The sequence below is a fragment of the Glandiceps talaboti genome, chromosome 23 (genome assembly GCF_964340395.1).
Source record: "Glandiceps talaboti chromosome 23, keGlaTala1.1, whole genome shotgun sequence".
Taxonomy (NCBI): Eukaryota; Metazoa; Hemichordata; class Enteropneusta; family Spengelidae; genus Glandiceps; species Glandiceps talaboti.
In genome coordinates this window covers 14,410,753-14,427,566 of record NC_135571.1, presented here as the reverse complement: position 1 = coordinate 14,427,566, position 16,814 = coordinate 14,410,753, and the positions used below count along the sequence as shown (strand labels likewise).

Below are 16,814 nucleotides of genomic sequence, written 5' to 3'. Positions count from 1 at the left end.
ATAAATCTCAATAAAAATAGCTTGGGTGGCCTTTTAACTGTATGACTCACTGCATTCAATCCATCATCATGAACTTTGTTGTGGTCTTGACTTGTGCAGTGTTTGAAAACAGTTCTGACTTGAAATATACACACAGACATCCATCTCTAACATTAGAACTGAAATAAACATAGACCTACAAATCTCTCCACTTGGGTCTGTAACCAGATATATGCTAACTAAGTAAAGGTCAAGAACACTCTAAGAAGGTCATGACTATCACATTTATTGGATAAACAAATAGAGCAAGGCAATGACACACTAACAAATTCAATGACAAATTAAAACATTTTATTGGCGTGGGAAATACATATTGTTTAGACCATCTTGCCTATGTGATGACAAGTGTCTACTAAATGATGGAAAGACAAGACAAGATAACTAGACATTGAGATGACACCTTTACTAGTAGACTGACAAGATATAAACCAGACACCCTACAGTGAACTCCAGGGTCTTTGAAAGTACTGAACTAATTTGGTAACTGATATCCTCTAGTTTACTAGTGATTCCATCAGAGATCCCACTGATTCAATGGACTTCACACTAGAGAGCAAAGCAGTGACTTCTGTACGTTGGGGCTATGGAAGTTTGTTCTCAGCTGTTTTTTTTTTTAATGTAGTTCTGTCTTTGTCAGTGCTATATTCAAACACTTGAAATGTGTCAAGAGATATCCAAAGTTTCAAAGGCCTGTTTTTAAGTCCTGTATACCTTTGTATAATAATGGGAAGCTAATGATACTTAATGGGACATATTTTGGAATGTGCTGACCTTCCAGTAGCTAAATATTACAGACAATATGTTACGTATATACCAGAACGTACAGTTTTCTTACTTTTAATATCAGTTTGTTATTCTGTAGTAAATCTACCATTCAGAAGAACTATGTACTATCTCCTGAAATATATACCACACTCTCTACTCTTACATATATCTACTCTTACACATATAATTTGCAATACAGATTAGCAGGGCCAAGATCCTTTCAATGTAGGATAAAAAAGGGAGTTTTTGAGCCATGATTTTAGTTCTCATCCTACAAAAATGATTTTACTAATAAATCTGTTTTATACCCTAAATACAATATTTCTAAGAATGTCGTCAAATTGAGAAATGGAAGAATTTTCACTAAAGTAAATGCATGGCTAGGCTACATGTACCTGGGTAAACTTGAAGGACTATCACCACTACACTATTCTGCTATCCTAACTATAGCCTACCTGTAGACTTGAAGGACTATGGACACTACACTATTTCGCTATCCTAAGTACAATCTGATTAAAATCCGATGTAGATGTCGGCTGATCGTTCATTGCTATTTTACCTTCGTTATTTTGCCTGAATTGACCTTCTTGGTACATGTTTACATTTTTTAGCCTGATCGTCTCCTCTACCCATGACAAGTACTCTCTACTACTACTCTGTCTATGCCCATGACAAGTAAGACGCAACCTGATTGGTTGCGAGGCTCAGTGAGCAGAAATCCGTTTGAATGGGCGCCATCTCAGATGTAGAGGAGGCGATCAGGCTAAAAAATGTAAACATCGGCATCTACATCAGATTTTAATCAGATTGTCCTAAGTACAGCCTACCTGTAAACTTCAAGGACGACTGACACTACACTACTAGTATTCCACTATCCTACCTGTAGACTTGAACCACTATCACTACTACACCATTCCACTATCATAACTGTAGCCTATCTGTAGACTTGAACCACTATCACTACTACACTATTCCACTATCATAACTGTAGCCTACCTGTAGACTTGAACCACTATCACTACTACACTATTCCACTATCATAACTGTAGCCTACCTGTAGACTTGAACCACTATCACTACTACACTATTCCACTATCCTAACTGTAGCCTACCTGTAGACTTGAACCACTATCACTACTACACTATTCCACTATCATAACTGTAGCCTACCTGTAGACTTGAACCACAATCACTACTACACTATTCCACTATCCTAACTAAGCCTACCTGTAGACTTGAAGGATGACTGACACTACACACTACACTATTCCACTATCCTACCTGACATTTTGATTTTTTCTACAGGTAGGCTAATGCATGGCACTAAAGTAAACTAAAGCGTCAACAAAAAACTATTTTTTCCTCACAATATTCTGGTATTGTATTCATATCATAGTAGTCTAGTGTTATCTATCCTTCATCGAATCTTCACATCTCTCACATCCAGGCTATATTCATAGCACTACTTACTGCTAGTACATACTGGTTTCATATCCAGGCTATATTCATAGCACTACTTACTGCTAGTACATACTGGTTTCAAATATATTCATTGTATGGTCTGAAACAATTTTGGCCAATTAAGTGTGGGGGGGGGGGGGAGTCTAAGGCCTAACTAAAAAGAATTTAGTTTTTTATCCTACATTGAGCTTTTGATCCCACCCCTTAATTGATTGATTTATTGCTTCATTGATAGATAAAGTTGGTGAAACTACTCAATACCCTGTAATTCTTAGCTTTGTATGGACATAAATTCAGTAGCTGCCTTAAAAAACTAATCAAGATTAATTAAATTGGTTCTTGGAGATTATTTTTAAAGTAAACATTGACAGTACTAATTCTAATGTTATTTAAAAAACTGATACCTAACTTGTACTGTTTACAATGTAAACAAAATGTAACTTTTAACACAACACAAATGAAATCAGGCTGGTTTCTCAACAACACAAGCAATAACCAATCAGTATATTTTAAAAACAGAACATATCAACTATCCTAAATTTAATTTATTCTGCTATTTGGACAAATTTGAATTACTGTGAAACTAAAAGTGAGTTTATTGCACTATTTTGGACAAATTTACTATAGGAATGCAAGCCAGAAAAGATATTGCAAATACAACAAATTTGAAAGCATTGCTTAAGTTTGCAGATTTACAAAGAGATATCATGTCAGTTAATTTAATAAAACTTGTTGTGGAGTTATTTTATCAAAGTTTCATAATTTATGTATATAGAATTGATGATCTATTAACAATATTTCAAATACTCAGTAGGGGTTCTGATGTCTTCTTGAAAATTAAACAATGTTGTCCTGGGCCAAGTAATTAAGGTCTTTTGATAATGTTAACAATGGAAATTTATTTCACACACAAACTGCTACAAGTTGGCGAAAAAGATCTCTTGTGAGGTGTTTATTTTCAAGAAGACAACACACAATATATATACACTACAAGCCAAGTTGTATGCATTCACACAGAAAATACAAAATGTATACCCTATCATTCTAAATCACAACAATATACATCCACATCACTTTGCATGAATTGCAAGGCAAAATGTTCACTAAAAGCTAGTGTGGGTACTATACTTGTACTATTGTTCAACATTTCCTGCATACAGTTGGAAAACACTCATGACATCCAAGGTGTTGTTACTAAATGTCTGTGACTCAGAGTGACAAGACCACAGACTTCACTCTTATTTCCTTTGACTCTAACTTGTGAAAGAACAGAAATGTTTGGGAGTAATATCTAATTTTCAGTGTTGTTACTAAGGGTGATACACTGATAATATCCACTAGAATTCCCCAGTCATTTTACTGACATTTCTAAAGTAAACACTATAATTATGGTACAATGCATATTAAAACTACAGTATATTATCACTAACAAAGAAGTAGAAAATTGTTTAAATCTTTGACTAGTGTTCTCACCTCTGTGAGCTATGCCATTTTTACCTAACTTTCCACTTTCTGTTACTGGACTTCACCTAACCCCTCTAGAGCCTTGGATTGACAATGTCATTCACTGGTACATGTACATGCTGTGTCAGATCTTAAACCAAGTTAGTCTCTGAGTTTGTGGGCTTAGGTTTACCAAACTTACAAAAATCACTGGCAGCTGAGCTAGTACACATTAAAATCAGATGATGGAAAATTACCAACAATGATGTCCAGGTCTGACTATGACCTGACCTGACCTGTATGCACTGACTGCAATAATGATTTATACATATTTCCTTTCTTATCTCTATTCTACGTGTTGTACTATGGAGCAATGCATGGACTAACAAAACCCTTCAATATCTTGTAAACTTATCACCTACATTGTACATTGTACAGTATAGCCTGACAGTGTCTCTCCAAAGTCTACACCTATACTATAGTCTAGGCTACACTACATTTGTACCTAGTCAAACAAGGTGTAAACCGAAAGAAGATAGCAGCATTTTAGAGCAGATCTACAGAAAAAAAGACTACATTTTTTTAACAATAGACTGTAAATTGCCTCAAAATTGTTTTACCATATTCCCCACTAAATATTTTGAAGAATACATATAAGGAGTTATGTAAGCAAAGAGCACCACACAGATTTACTGGGGTTAAAAACGGTGACAAAAACTCAGAATCTGAATCAATACATTGAAGAAACCAATACTGGTATTATCAACAGAAGAGGAAGGTGAAACACTTGGTTGCATGCACTGCATGGATGCCATGAAGACATCCATCAATCCAGATGTGACCAAAATATTGTCTAGTTTGTTCCATTCTTCTTGTTTACTACAGTCACTCACTATTTTTTCTTTCTTCCATTCTTCTTTTCTCCAGTTTATGACAGTGTTGATGATTTTGTACAAAAGGTGAAGGTATTGCTAAACCACAATGTAAATGCACTATGCTAATGATTATCAATCCCATTGTATGCATATGTTTAAAATACTAGACTTTGAACAACGATCAAACCATGGGTCAATGGTTCATAAGTTTGGGACTAGGCCAAAATCCAGTGAACAATAGACCACATGATAAACCACTGATAGTCTACTCCTAGTCATGCCAATCTCACAATAACACTTTAAATACATTAACAACACATCTTAATTTAAATACTGTTTACTGAACACACAAACAAAATCATTTATCATTTTTTGACAGCATCATTTTCCTGAAAAAATCCTGAAATCTAAATGTTCTAATTTGTTGTGGATATTTTGAATCTGTAGGGTTGATTGTGGTATAAAATTGTTATGTAATATTCACTGTTGGTAAGTGTTAGTACTATAGTAGCTTATTTCCATTCAAATACCTGTACTGACCTGATTTGTTTTGCATTAATTATAACACTGCCTGTTGCTACCACCTCAGGTAATATCTCAAGTAATTATAGTTTATACACCTTGTGAAGAATCTAAGACTAATGTGTACTAGTATATCATTATAGACTGTGGAATCAGCTCAGCAAGGATATGCTAGTACATTGTATCTGGTTTTATTGTAATAAATGTGAGTACATGGCAAACGCTAGACAACATGAATGAGAATTCATTCATACAATACACTCTAACCACGCCTGTGTAAAAGCTATTGTCTGCAGTGAGATTGACTCACATTCTTTTAGACTTAAAAGAAAACAACGCCTCACAAAAGATTAGCATAACTGAAAATCAAGTTTAGGGAAAGATCGTGATTGCAAAGTTACTGTGATTGAAAAACCACAGCGTATATATCGAAAAGCAGAACCAGAAACTCAGAAGTCAAGAAACTGAAGCAGTAGACAGACTGTCGAATGAATGAGTCTGCCATTATTCAGGAAGTCTTAGGGGTTTCCTTATAATAACAATGTACTCGTACGGTTCCAAAAATACAGGCGTGCCCAAACACCCTTTACGTTCGTTCCCCTCTGTCAGTGCAAAACGTCGGTGACAAATTATATAAGGAAATACATTCATGTCATAAGCTGCCATTACTATGGTTGGTAAACCCTAACAAAATTCCATATTAGAGACAACGACTGTACCCGTAACGTTCACAAAATTCCCGTTCTTACCAAAAAATTAGGGTGAACGCCCATTTCATAGACCGACTGATAAACAAACTACATCTGTACATTATTAAATAATTTTAAATGTAAAGATGTTCATCAATTCATTTTTTCCCATAGCTTGAATGCCGAACCTAGCCACAGAGATAGTCATACAACTGCTATTGTATTAACATTCATTATATACGATAACCCGCATACAGCATGGTCAAATATGACCGGTACTAAACCATATGTTTAAATATAATATAAACAATGAGAAATTTTGATCAAAACATGCTTCAAAATATCCACATGTTTGCGAAAAATTGATACCATGAACAATAAACAACGTCTACAATATGAAAATTACGCGTGACAAGTAATTATTGTTATTGATTTTCAAAATATTAACATAAACAGAAAGAAAAAAAAACAGCAGACGAAACTTACTACATGGCCACTCGTACTACTACGGAACATATCGCCTTCCAGAAGGTCACCGAAATCTCCGGGTCCATGCTCTGTCAGACGCTGGTCAAACTCTAGACCATCCATGACACTTGTCCGTAAGTCGTGGTCGGGAAAATTAGGGGTCGAAATCCGGAAAATCAGTCCTTGTTTTGTTTTTTTCTCTGCTGTCTGCGATCTTGCCTGCTACACATTCAGAGGTTCTGGGAGAAAAATTTCGTCATCCACTGAGTAAGCGCATTTACACACCTTTGCCTATTTATACTTTGACCGCAGAACTACTTTTTACAATCAAACTCGGAATTTTCACATAACATCCACAGAAAATGGAAGAACCTCGATACGACATGAACGAGACAACGGATAGAAAGGTTTTACATAAGATTGAAGGGTACTTAATCACAAAAATAAAATTTAACTGTGGTATTCCCCAGCGGATGGATATTTCAAATAAATCGCTCCCTTCTCGCCACGTAGTTTTGGAAAAGCCGTTTAGCCAATCACACGTCGTCTTATTGTATGTCAACTTCAGGTCAACTTCAAAATGATTCAGTGAATGTGCTCATAAAGATATTTATAACGATGGTTTCAAACACTTAAAAAGCGCTGCCATGTCATCAGTTTTCACGTCAGATATGACACTATAGGAAATGGCATTTCGACAATGCAACACAAATTTATCCACATTACCAAACTAATTGAATATTCATATGTGGTTGACCAATGAATTACAAGGCTTTTAATTCCCCTGGGATGAATGAAGTATCTCGGTTGATATCACAACGTGAATGCACATGTGTTGATAGCATGTACCTGTATAAATACATGTCGACGCCGACAGCTTCGCAAGCTTGTCTCATACATTGAAAAGAGCAAAGAGACACACATTATTACTTAGAATCTTAGATTGCTCTTTTCCTCACACGAATCATGCTCTACAAATGTATCAATTTATGCTCTTTACAGTATAGATAACTTTCTTTCCATAGAACTAGAGCTACTGGAAATGTATTCAAGTCAAAAAGTAGTCATATCTCGACTCTTGACAAGGAAAACAACAATCTAAGAAATACTACACGCCCCTATGGAGAAGTGTGTATGCTCGAAATGTTGTAATATACTATTACTATATTTGCACTGTGTTTACAAATTATTTATTATACATGTTACTCTGAAAATCTTACTATATTTTCCTATCTTTTGTGTTTGTATAACCTTTTGTCAATGCCCCCCCCCCCCCGGGTGATTGTTGTCACGTGTTTGTAATAAATTAAAAGTGCAATTAATATGTACATGTCATAATATATTGCTTGTTATACGTTTTCGTTTTCTGACTCGAGTTATAAATTACCTCTTTCAATTAAATTACATCAGAAATGCACACGCGCTCGCGCGCGCGCACACACACACACATACATACATACATACATACATACAGACACACACACACACACACGTACGTACGTACATACATACATACATACATACATACATACATACATACATACATACATACATACATACATACATACATTGTTATATATGTACGTAATATATATATATATATATATATATATATATATATATATATATATAGTTTCATATATAGAGCTCAACCTGTGACGTCAGAGCAGTATATGTTGAAACTCGAAGTCCCTCGCCTTTACATACTGCGAGCGTCAAACAACTGGTACTTGTTCTGAGACAAATGTCAAATGAACATTTATGCCTAGATGACAAAGTTTTTGGTAACATTGTGTTAAACTAAGAAGATTTTTGAATGTTTTACATGTATCAACAGGAATTATTTTATAGGTAGACTTCAAAACGAATGTCCAACGAATGCCCACCCACCCCCCCCCCACCCCCACCCCGCCATGCCAGCCCACCATGCATTTACCCCTACCACCACTAACCAATCCTTTACCAACCAGAAATCTCGCCTCATAAAGTCCGATAGACTCATGTATGATTGTATTATGTTCGTCAAATAACATTTTATGGTTTTGTGTATATTTTGCTGTATTTCTATTTTGGTCATGAATTATGTACTTTGATGTCATTTTACGCCAGATAAAATATAGTCTACTAAATTGTACAGTGCTCAATATAAACACATTGTGCAACGACGGTGGTTTTAACCAAATTTTTAACAGTTTCTAGAATTCACACACAGGTGTTCGTGAAGTGAGTTCTCGACGAGTAAGGCCGTCACATTGAAGTTTGACGTGATTTACCATAAACCGTACACGAAAGTAGGGTCTATGGATTGACGAAGTGTTACGAAGTACCTGAGGGGGATTTATAGAGAATAGTATCCAAATTTATACGAAAGGGTGCCATGGAAATATGTCTAATTCATAGGCTAAACTCAACATGAATTTGTAATTACCGTGTTTAGGTTCAGACATGATTCTGTTTATACATGTCGCCAAACACCTAGTTAGATATCATCTCACTAATACATCCATGGATAAATGAATATGGCTCACATGATTGTCAAGACAATAGGTATAGCACTAATATCGTATGTCTGGAGATGTCATTCAAGTTAAAGTTTAGTGTCCTTTGTTTCATTTCCATGACGCTCATAATTATGCATGACCTATTGTTATCATAAAAGCACATCTCATCATATGCGTGACTTATTGTGATTTGATTACTGTAACGACCATAGCTATAGCGTCGCAAAGATTCAACACTTGGCTTTTGACCGTCGAAATGTGAGCAGAGTCGAATGCTGACCGTAGCCTTGGAGGGAGGCCGTCGAGGCCGAACCGTCAGGGCCTTGAAAATTAAAGTCCATGTTCCAGTTCATACCACATATATCGTCTCGTATGCAGTTTTATCATTCCACTACAAGTCTTGCTGCTGATGATCAGAAAGATTTGATAATTTACCCCCAATCGACTCAACACAGAGGTTTTCACGTCTCATTCCCAGCCTAAGGCCACAGCTGAAAAAAAGTACATGTGATGTGACATTCATCATCACCTTGGTAACAGTTATCACGTGACACCAATACTGCTTTGTGCGTGATGGATACTATTGATCGTATTTAATTTCACATTTTGTTATTATCATGATGACGTCATCGTAGCCGACAGCTGATACAGATATGTATTTAATACAAACACTACATATATACTCTGTACATATCTATTATCTGCTGCCCCATCCCATAATTTCCGGTCGATCAATCGATCGGGTCGATCAATCAGTCCAATATTTCTTTATTAACAATCTGTGCCATCCAAATTTGAAGGGAAAATAAATTATAACCACCGTGACGTCATGGGTATTTGGCAGACTTCGTTCAAGTGACTGTTCAGTCGAAGTTTTGTATTTATTGTAAAGCTTTATAACTGTAAATTGTATACATGACACGCTTACTTGTATAATATGTATGTATAGTATCCCTCAGTCTATGTATGTATAATATAGGTAATATGTTATCATCCCCAATGTTATAGTCTACACCTGTAGATAGACACTCTACTATCATAGCCCTGTCTACACCTGTAGATAGACACTGCTAATCACAGTCATGTCTACACCTGTAGATAGACACTCTACTAACATAGCCCTGTCTACAACTGTAGATAGACACTCTACTATCATAGCCCTGTCTACACCCAGGCTGTAAATAGACACTGCTAATCACAGCCAATTACTTACATGCTACACCTGTAGATAGACACTCTACTATCATAGTCATGTCTACACCTGTAGATAGACACTCTACTATCACAGCCATGTCTACACCTGTAAATAGACACTGCTAATCACAGCCATGTCTACACATGTAGATAGACACTCTACTATCACAGCCCTGCCTACACCTGTAGATAGACACTCTACTATCACAGCCCTGTCTACAACTATCGTGGTTCATCACAGTAGCCACCGATATCACTGACAGACGGCATTCATGGTGTGACGTCATCTATGTTGTGACGTCAATATTTGTCATACTGTTATTGTGTAGTTGGATATTTACTCGGTAACAGTCGCTATGTACTTCACGATGTGCGTTATTGTTTGTTTGAAGTACTTTTAATGATCGACTGCACCACTTCACTATCTGTTTTCTCAAAACAATGTAAAGCTGTAACTAAACCTGTATGATGACGCCTAGCCCGTGTAGACATAAATCCAGGGTAGGTAGAATGTTCAATTATTGTGGTCGGGTAGTAAAACTATCAATACACAGGTTACTGAACAGCTTAGAGGATAACTATTTTTATCTCCCCTACAAATATACCGTTTCGAAACAAAGACAATGGTAGTAAAACACGGTATTAAAGATTTGCATATGAATACAACCAATATCGATATGACGTCACATGAAGTGAAAGTGTCTGGCAACGACATCATCACCGTATGGCGTCGTATAAATAAACAAACGAAGAACAATATTACACAAAATTACTTGTACTCCACTACAAAGTATACATTTGTATACTTGTCGATATTGTATCCTTATCATTACCTTCTTTTGTTTACTTCCCATGATTTATAGATTTAGATTTACAGTACCTCACTTTTTGTCTGTCTGTCTGTCTATCTGTCTGTCTGTCTGTCTGTCTGTCTGTCTGTCTGTCTGTCTGTCTGTCTGTCTGTCTGTCTATCTGTCTGTCTGGCTGTCTGTCTGTCTGTCTGTCTGTGTGTATGTATGTATGTATGTATGTATGTATGTGTGTGTGTATGTATGTATGTATGTATGTATGTATGTATGTATGTATGTATGTATGTATGTATGTATGTATGTATGTATGTAGGTAGGTAGGTGTGTGTATTATTTATTTATTTATTATTTGATTCAGACTCGAGGCCCATATAAACAAGCATAACAAGTAATGACAACACATCATCAATAGAGAATATCTCTGTCTGCCACTACACTTTACATACATGAATAAACAGACTGTACATACACATTGCTACTGTCTGCCACTACACTTTACATACATGCATAGACAGACTGTACATATACATTGCTACTGTCTGCCACTACACTTTACATACATGTATAGACAGACTGTACATACACATTGCTACTGTCTGCCACTACACTTTTCATGACAAATTCACTAAAAGACAAAACTGAATAAGAAATTTAAACAGAGTACTTCTACTACACCATTTTGACAAATTAAAAAACCTTCTAACACAATTATTGTACACAACTCAAACTTTGTTGTATGTTCTCAACTTAAAATTAGACCGCAGATGACAACATTATAAATTAGAACAAAAAGACTTAAATAACCTAGTAAACCTTAACTTGACTAGAACAAAAAGGAAAAGTCCTGCACAGAAAGTTACCATGTATGAAGAATAAACGCATTTGTCATCATCCATGAAGCTACTAACAAATACACCCAGTATTTCTTTATTCAAAGAAATAACAGAAGTGTTCAAAAGCCGAAGATGTTTAATAATAATAATAATAATAATAATAATAAATACTTTATTGATCCCACATGGGGAAATTGGGACACTGCCAACAGTATAACAATTCACAAAATACAAAATGATACAATTATTACAGATACACAACAAGATACACATACATGTAATGTTAAATTTAAATAGCTACAATAATTCAAAACTCAAAACCCACAAGATCACTGCACTGCAGCTCAACACTGGTCATTAAAAATTCTTATTGCCTGTGGTAAAAAAAGAATTCCTGAAGCGCTCAGTTACAATCTTTGGTAAATTAAATCGTTCGCTAAAAGTGCTCTTACAGTTACAAAAAGGGGTCTAGAATTGTTAACAGCTTTTTCAAAACTCTCTTATTGTATATCTCCTCAAATTTCTCTTGTCTTTTGCCTATAACAGAACCCGCTCTCTTAACAATTTTATCTATGCCACCTTTCAATTGTTTATTCAAATTCCCTCCCCAACACACAACACACAACACCAAAAAAACATGTTTGGGCATGACAACCATAAAAACTGTTTTTTCTCTAATTTATAGATAATATCATGTTCGATACCATAAATATCCCGAGTCACAAACATGAATAAGTTTTTGTAAAACCTTGTTAGACGGACTGAAAACAATTACCGTACGGTAAATTAAATTTAACAGTCTACTTCTGAAGCAGTCACACATCTTTACCAGAGGAGAGGATGACTCAGCATATCCGTGTACACATAAAACAAATCGTGGAAATAAAACCCCTGAACGCCATTGAGAACTGTTACAGTGACGGTGGAGGAGACGGCAGATACCCATTTAAAACATACTTGCTGAGATCGATACCAGAAACCCAGCAAACCAACAAACATTACAGGACCACCTCTTAATAAAAGCTTCTTACAAAGTGACCAGTGATTAACCAGAACGAATTCTTTAGAAACATCCATAAAACATAAAAACACTGGACTCTTATGATACTTATAAAATTGAATAACTTCTTTCAGGAGATAGATACATTTGTCAATAGAGTGTTTAGTATTAAAACGAAGTATACAAATGTGACTCTGTATAGCTGAGTAGAACTTGCTACATCACATTTGAAATGACAGATGAAAGGGCAATAGATCTATAATTACCCTTAGCAGTGACATCCCAAGCCTTATCTTGAATGGTGGAAATCATATCAGATGGCAAATACCCGTGTAACATACAAATATTGAAGAGTATGGCCAAAAAGACAGAAAACCTGCTACCCGCATAAATTACAATATAAGTGCTCAATGCAAATGTCATCAAGGCCGGACGCTTTACCCTTATCCATACTTTCAATGGCATATATGATGTCTTGAACAGAGAACAGCTATGTATGTATGTATGTATGTGTGTGTGTGTGTGTGTGTGTGTATGTATGTATGTATGTATGTATGTATGTATGTATGTATGTATGTATGTATGTATGTATGTATGTATGTATGTATGTATGTATGTATGTGTGTGTGTGTGTATGTATGTATGTATGTATGTGTGTGTGTGTGTGTGTGTGTGTATGTATGTATGTATGTATGTATGTATGTATGTATGTATGTATGTATGTATGTATGTATGAGTGTGTGTGTGTGTGTGTATGTATGTATGTATGTATGTACGTACGTACGTACGTACGTACGTACGTACGTATGTATGTATGTATGTATGTACGTACGTACGTACGTACGTACGTACGTACGTATGTATGTATGTATGTATGTATGTATGAACACAACCAAACTAGAGAGACTATAGAATTTCACTTAAGCAGCAGTGTATTTTAATTTTACGTCTCACACGAGGTTTTTGGTTACCAATTACACAAAATGCAGATACTGATAACGTACACGAATATACAATGATATACTAAGTACAATACTTGATATCACTATGAACACAAAACAACACCACATCGAATTAGACATTGACTATATATGTGCATGTAGTTTGTTTGTGTAATTAAAAAGGCATAGTGCAACCCAATTTAAACTCTAAACACGATCCATTTTTTCTTAGCAAATATGCCAAATTATTACATCACAATCTTTAGGTTTCAGTTATCTCAATCCAGATTTACACTAAGTCTTTACAAATGAAAATAATACATCAAAATATCAAAAAAGTTAACCTGTCCACTGGGCTGTTGAGATAAATCCTTAGGTGGTCGTCATTACGAGGATTAGGAAGTACGACCAGCTAAGGATGGAATCAAATAAAAACCTAACAAAGATATCAGAAGGTGTTTCTAAAACTTTCTGGTTGGCAGTGGTAGTACGTTAGTATGTTTTGCCTGTGTAGATATTTTTTTGTTTGTGAATTATAAATCAACAGTAATACTTCAATGAGTATCAATCAATAAGGACAAATAAATCGTTATATGTCACAGCTGTTCACACATCTCAGTAAATATGTACAACGTTATCATGGTTACATGATACATATATACTAATTCTAGAATTGTTACACCTTGGTATGAAACTATGTCTGCATGGTACTTGGTCGGTGTGACTTATCGACTGTCTACAAAGAAAAGAACTATTGAGTGTTGGTCGGTTCTTTAATTATGTTAATCATCCTAACAACAAATAATGAAGTGGGACATCGACAAAAGGAAAACTCATTCTCAAAAGCCAGAATAACATTTATTCCGCTGACGTGAGCGCCGCAAAGAGGCTAGTGATTTTACGACGATGGAAAACTATGTAAAATATCACTAAGGGATATAAACTGACCATCAAAGGATGAAATGACAAGATATAAGTTATGTAATTCAAAACTTATGACCAGGTTTCCTATGATCCTGGATTTTAGGTCTACATTTGTTCAATTGTCACATTTGAATAGTGGTTTATTGTATTTTGTGTGAAGTGGGGAGGGTCAACCGTCGTGTCAAAGGTCAACCGTCGTGTCAAAGGTCACTCGTATATAGGTTGTCTAGAATTTATTGCCTTATATTGAGGTTACTAGGTTTTTTGGACGTGTACGTGATTGATACTATATAATGCACCTCACCACACTGTTATTGTTGTAAACAATTTCAAGCACGTAACGTGTACTTCCTGTAATTTATAAAAAAAATGGCAAATTATTTTCAGTTCAATCCTGGCTTTTATGTAGCCTTGACAACGCCTAAAACACCGATGACGTAATAAAATTCTATGACGTCACTGTGTGGTTGCAGTGCTGGTACCAAAGTAGTATCAACATTGCGTGTCACGTGACAGAATCCTTGATCCTGAGATTTATCAAATAAAATTTTACTCTATAGATCTATATTGTATATGTATATATTGTATATGTATATATTGCATGTATATATATATTGCATGTATATGTATATTGTATATTTATATATTGTATATGTATATATTGTATATGTATATATATAGATATATATATATATATATATATATATATATATATATATATATCATGTATATGTATATTGTATATGTATATATTGTATATGTAAATATTGTATATGTTTATGTATATATTAATTATTATTAATTTGTCAGAGGTCGAAATCACAACAACCAAATTTACATATCAAGTGAGGAAAATGAAATAATCAAGTAAACACACACACACACACACACACACACACACACACACACACACAGAGAAAACATATGCATGAACAGTAATGTCTTAATACAAAAAAATTACGCCTGTCGAAAATTTATCCAAGGGGCAAATGAGGGTTTATAACGATGTTTCAAAATAATTTATCTAGTAAATACTGTTTTAATTTGGATTCAAAGGTAGATCTTGTTCCTATCTTTTTCAGTTGGTCAGGTAATGAGTTCCAGTGTTTTGTGGATGTGTACTTAAAACTGTGTTGGCTCAAAGTGAGATTAACTTTTGGAATATAGAATTTGTCTCCTGTGTCGAGGTAGTCGAGCACTGTCTGTGAGAAATTGTATATATGTATATGTATATATTGTATGTTCTACATGTAATGTTTCAAATGCACAACGTGTATTTAGGAGTAGTCCACATAATTTTATTTTATTTTATTTATTTATTTATTTATTTATTTGTTTATTTGTTTATTTATTTATTTGTTGCATCCCTTTTAAGGAGCAGCACTGGCAAAATTAAAGATACATACACTACTACAAAATAGAGAAAATATGACTAGTAAATCACATACAGAAACGAACAAAACAAAACAAAACAAACCAAAGGGAGGACAGAGAGAGAGAGAGAGAGAGAGAGAGAGAGAGAGAGAGAGAGAGAGAGAGAGAGAGAGAGAGAGAGAGAGAGAGAGAGAGAGAGAGAGAGAGAGAGAGAGGGGGGGGGGGAGGGAGAGGGAGAGTGAGAGAGAGAGAGAGGGGAGGGAGGGAGGGAGGGAGGGAGAGAGAGAGAGACTAGAAATTGCAAAACATGTACGTTGTGACGTCACATGATCTCTTCTACGTCACATTACTCCACGGACGAATTGTGGACAAATAGATTGTGTCGTTTATGACGTCATCATTAATTTATTTATAAAGTTGAATATTGTCGCATCGGTACGGCGCACATTATTCATTTTACTCTGTCGGTGAATAACTATAAAGGACTGGACTAAATTACAGGGGGAGGGGCCACTATCGCAAGAAGGACTAAATTACAGGGGGAGGGGCCACTATCGCTATAAAGGACTAAATGACAGGGGGAGGGACCGTTATCGCTATAAAGGACTAAATGACAGGGGGAGGGGCCGCTATCGCTATCGCTATAGCTTGTCGATATAACTGACTATCGATTGGTGAATACCATACCATAGTTTGTCGATATAACTGACTATATTTCCAATATCGTTTGTGTTAATGTTCATCTAGTCTACATACATAGGTAATGAGAGTTTGACAACAGATGAGAATAATTACATGTCTATATTTAACCAGATGGTGCACATCAGAGTAATTGGTAACCATAGAAACGGCCATATTGCAAACACTAGTAATAATTACAAACACTATTATTTCACACAGGTGTGTACACGAATGTTCTTTTCCCGAAACGAAATATAAATTTGTACATACAAATGAAAATTAACAAGTGCATTCG

The 16,814-nt window shown here is 35.3% G+C and overlaps 1 protein-coding gene across 2 annotated transcripts in view; it reads right to left on the bottom strand.

Annotated features, from left to right (window-relative positions):
• LOC144452830 (cyclic AMP-responsive element-binding protein 3-like protein 1) overlaps positions 1–6,517 on the bottom strand; it is a 48,459-nt gene extending 41,942 nt beyond the window's left edge. For both annotated transcript variants that reach the window (XM_078143997.1, XM_078143998.1), the window contains exon 1: positions 6,281–6,517. In XM_078143997.1, the coding sequence (XP_078000123.1) occupies positions 6,281–6,385 (105 nt within the window). In that variant the 5' untranslated portion in view covers positions 6,386–6,517. The remainder of the gene's footprint in view (positions 1–6,280) is intronic.
• Between the last annotated feature and the right edge of the window lie 10,297 nt (positions 6,518–16,814).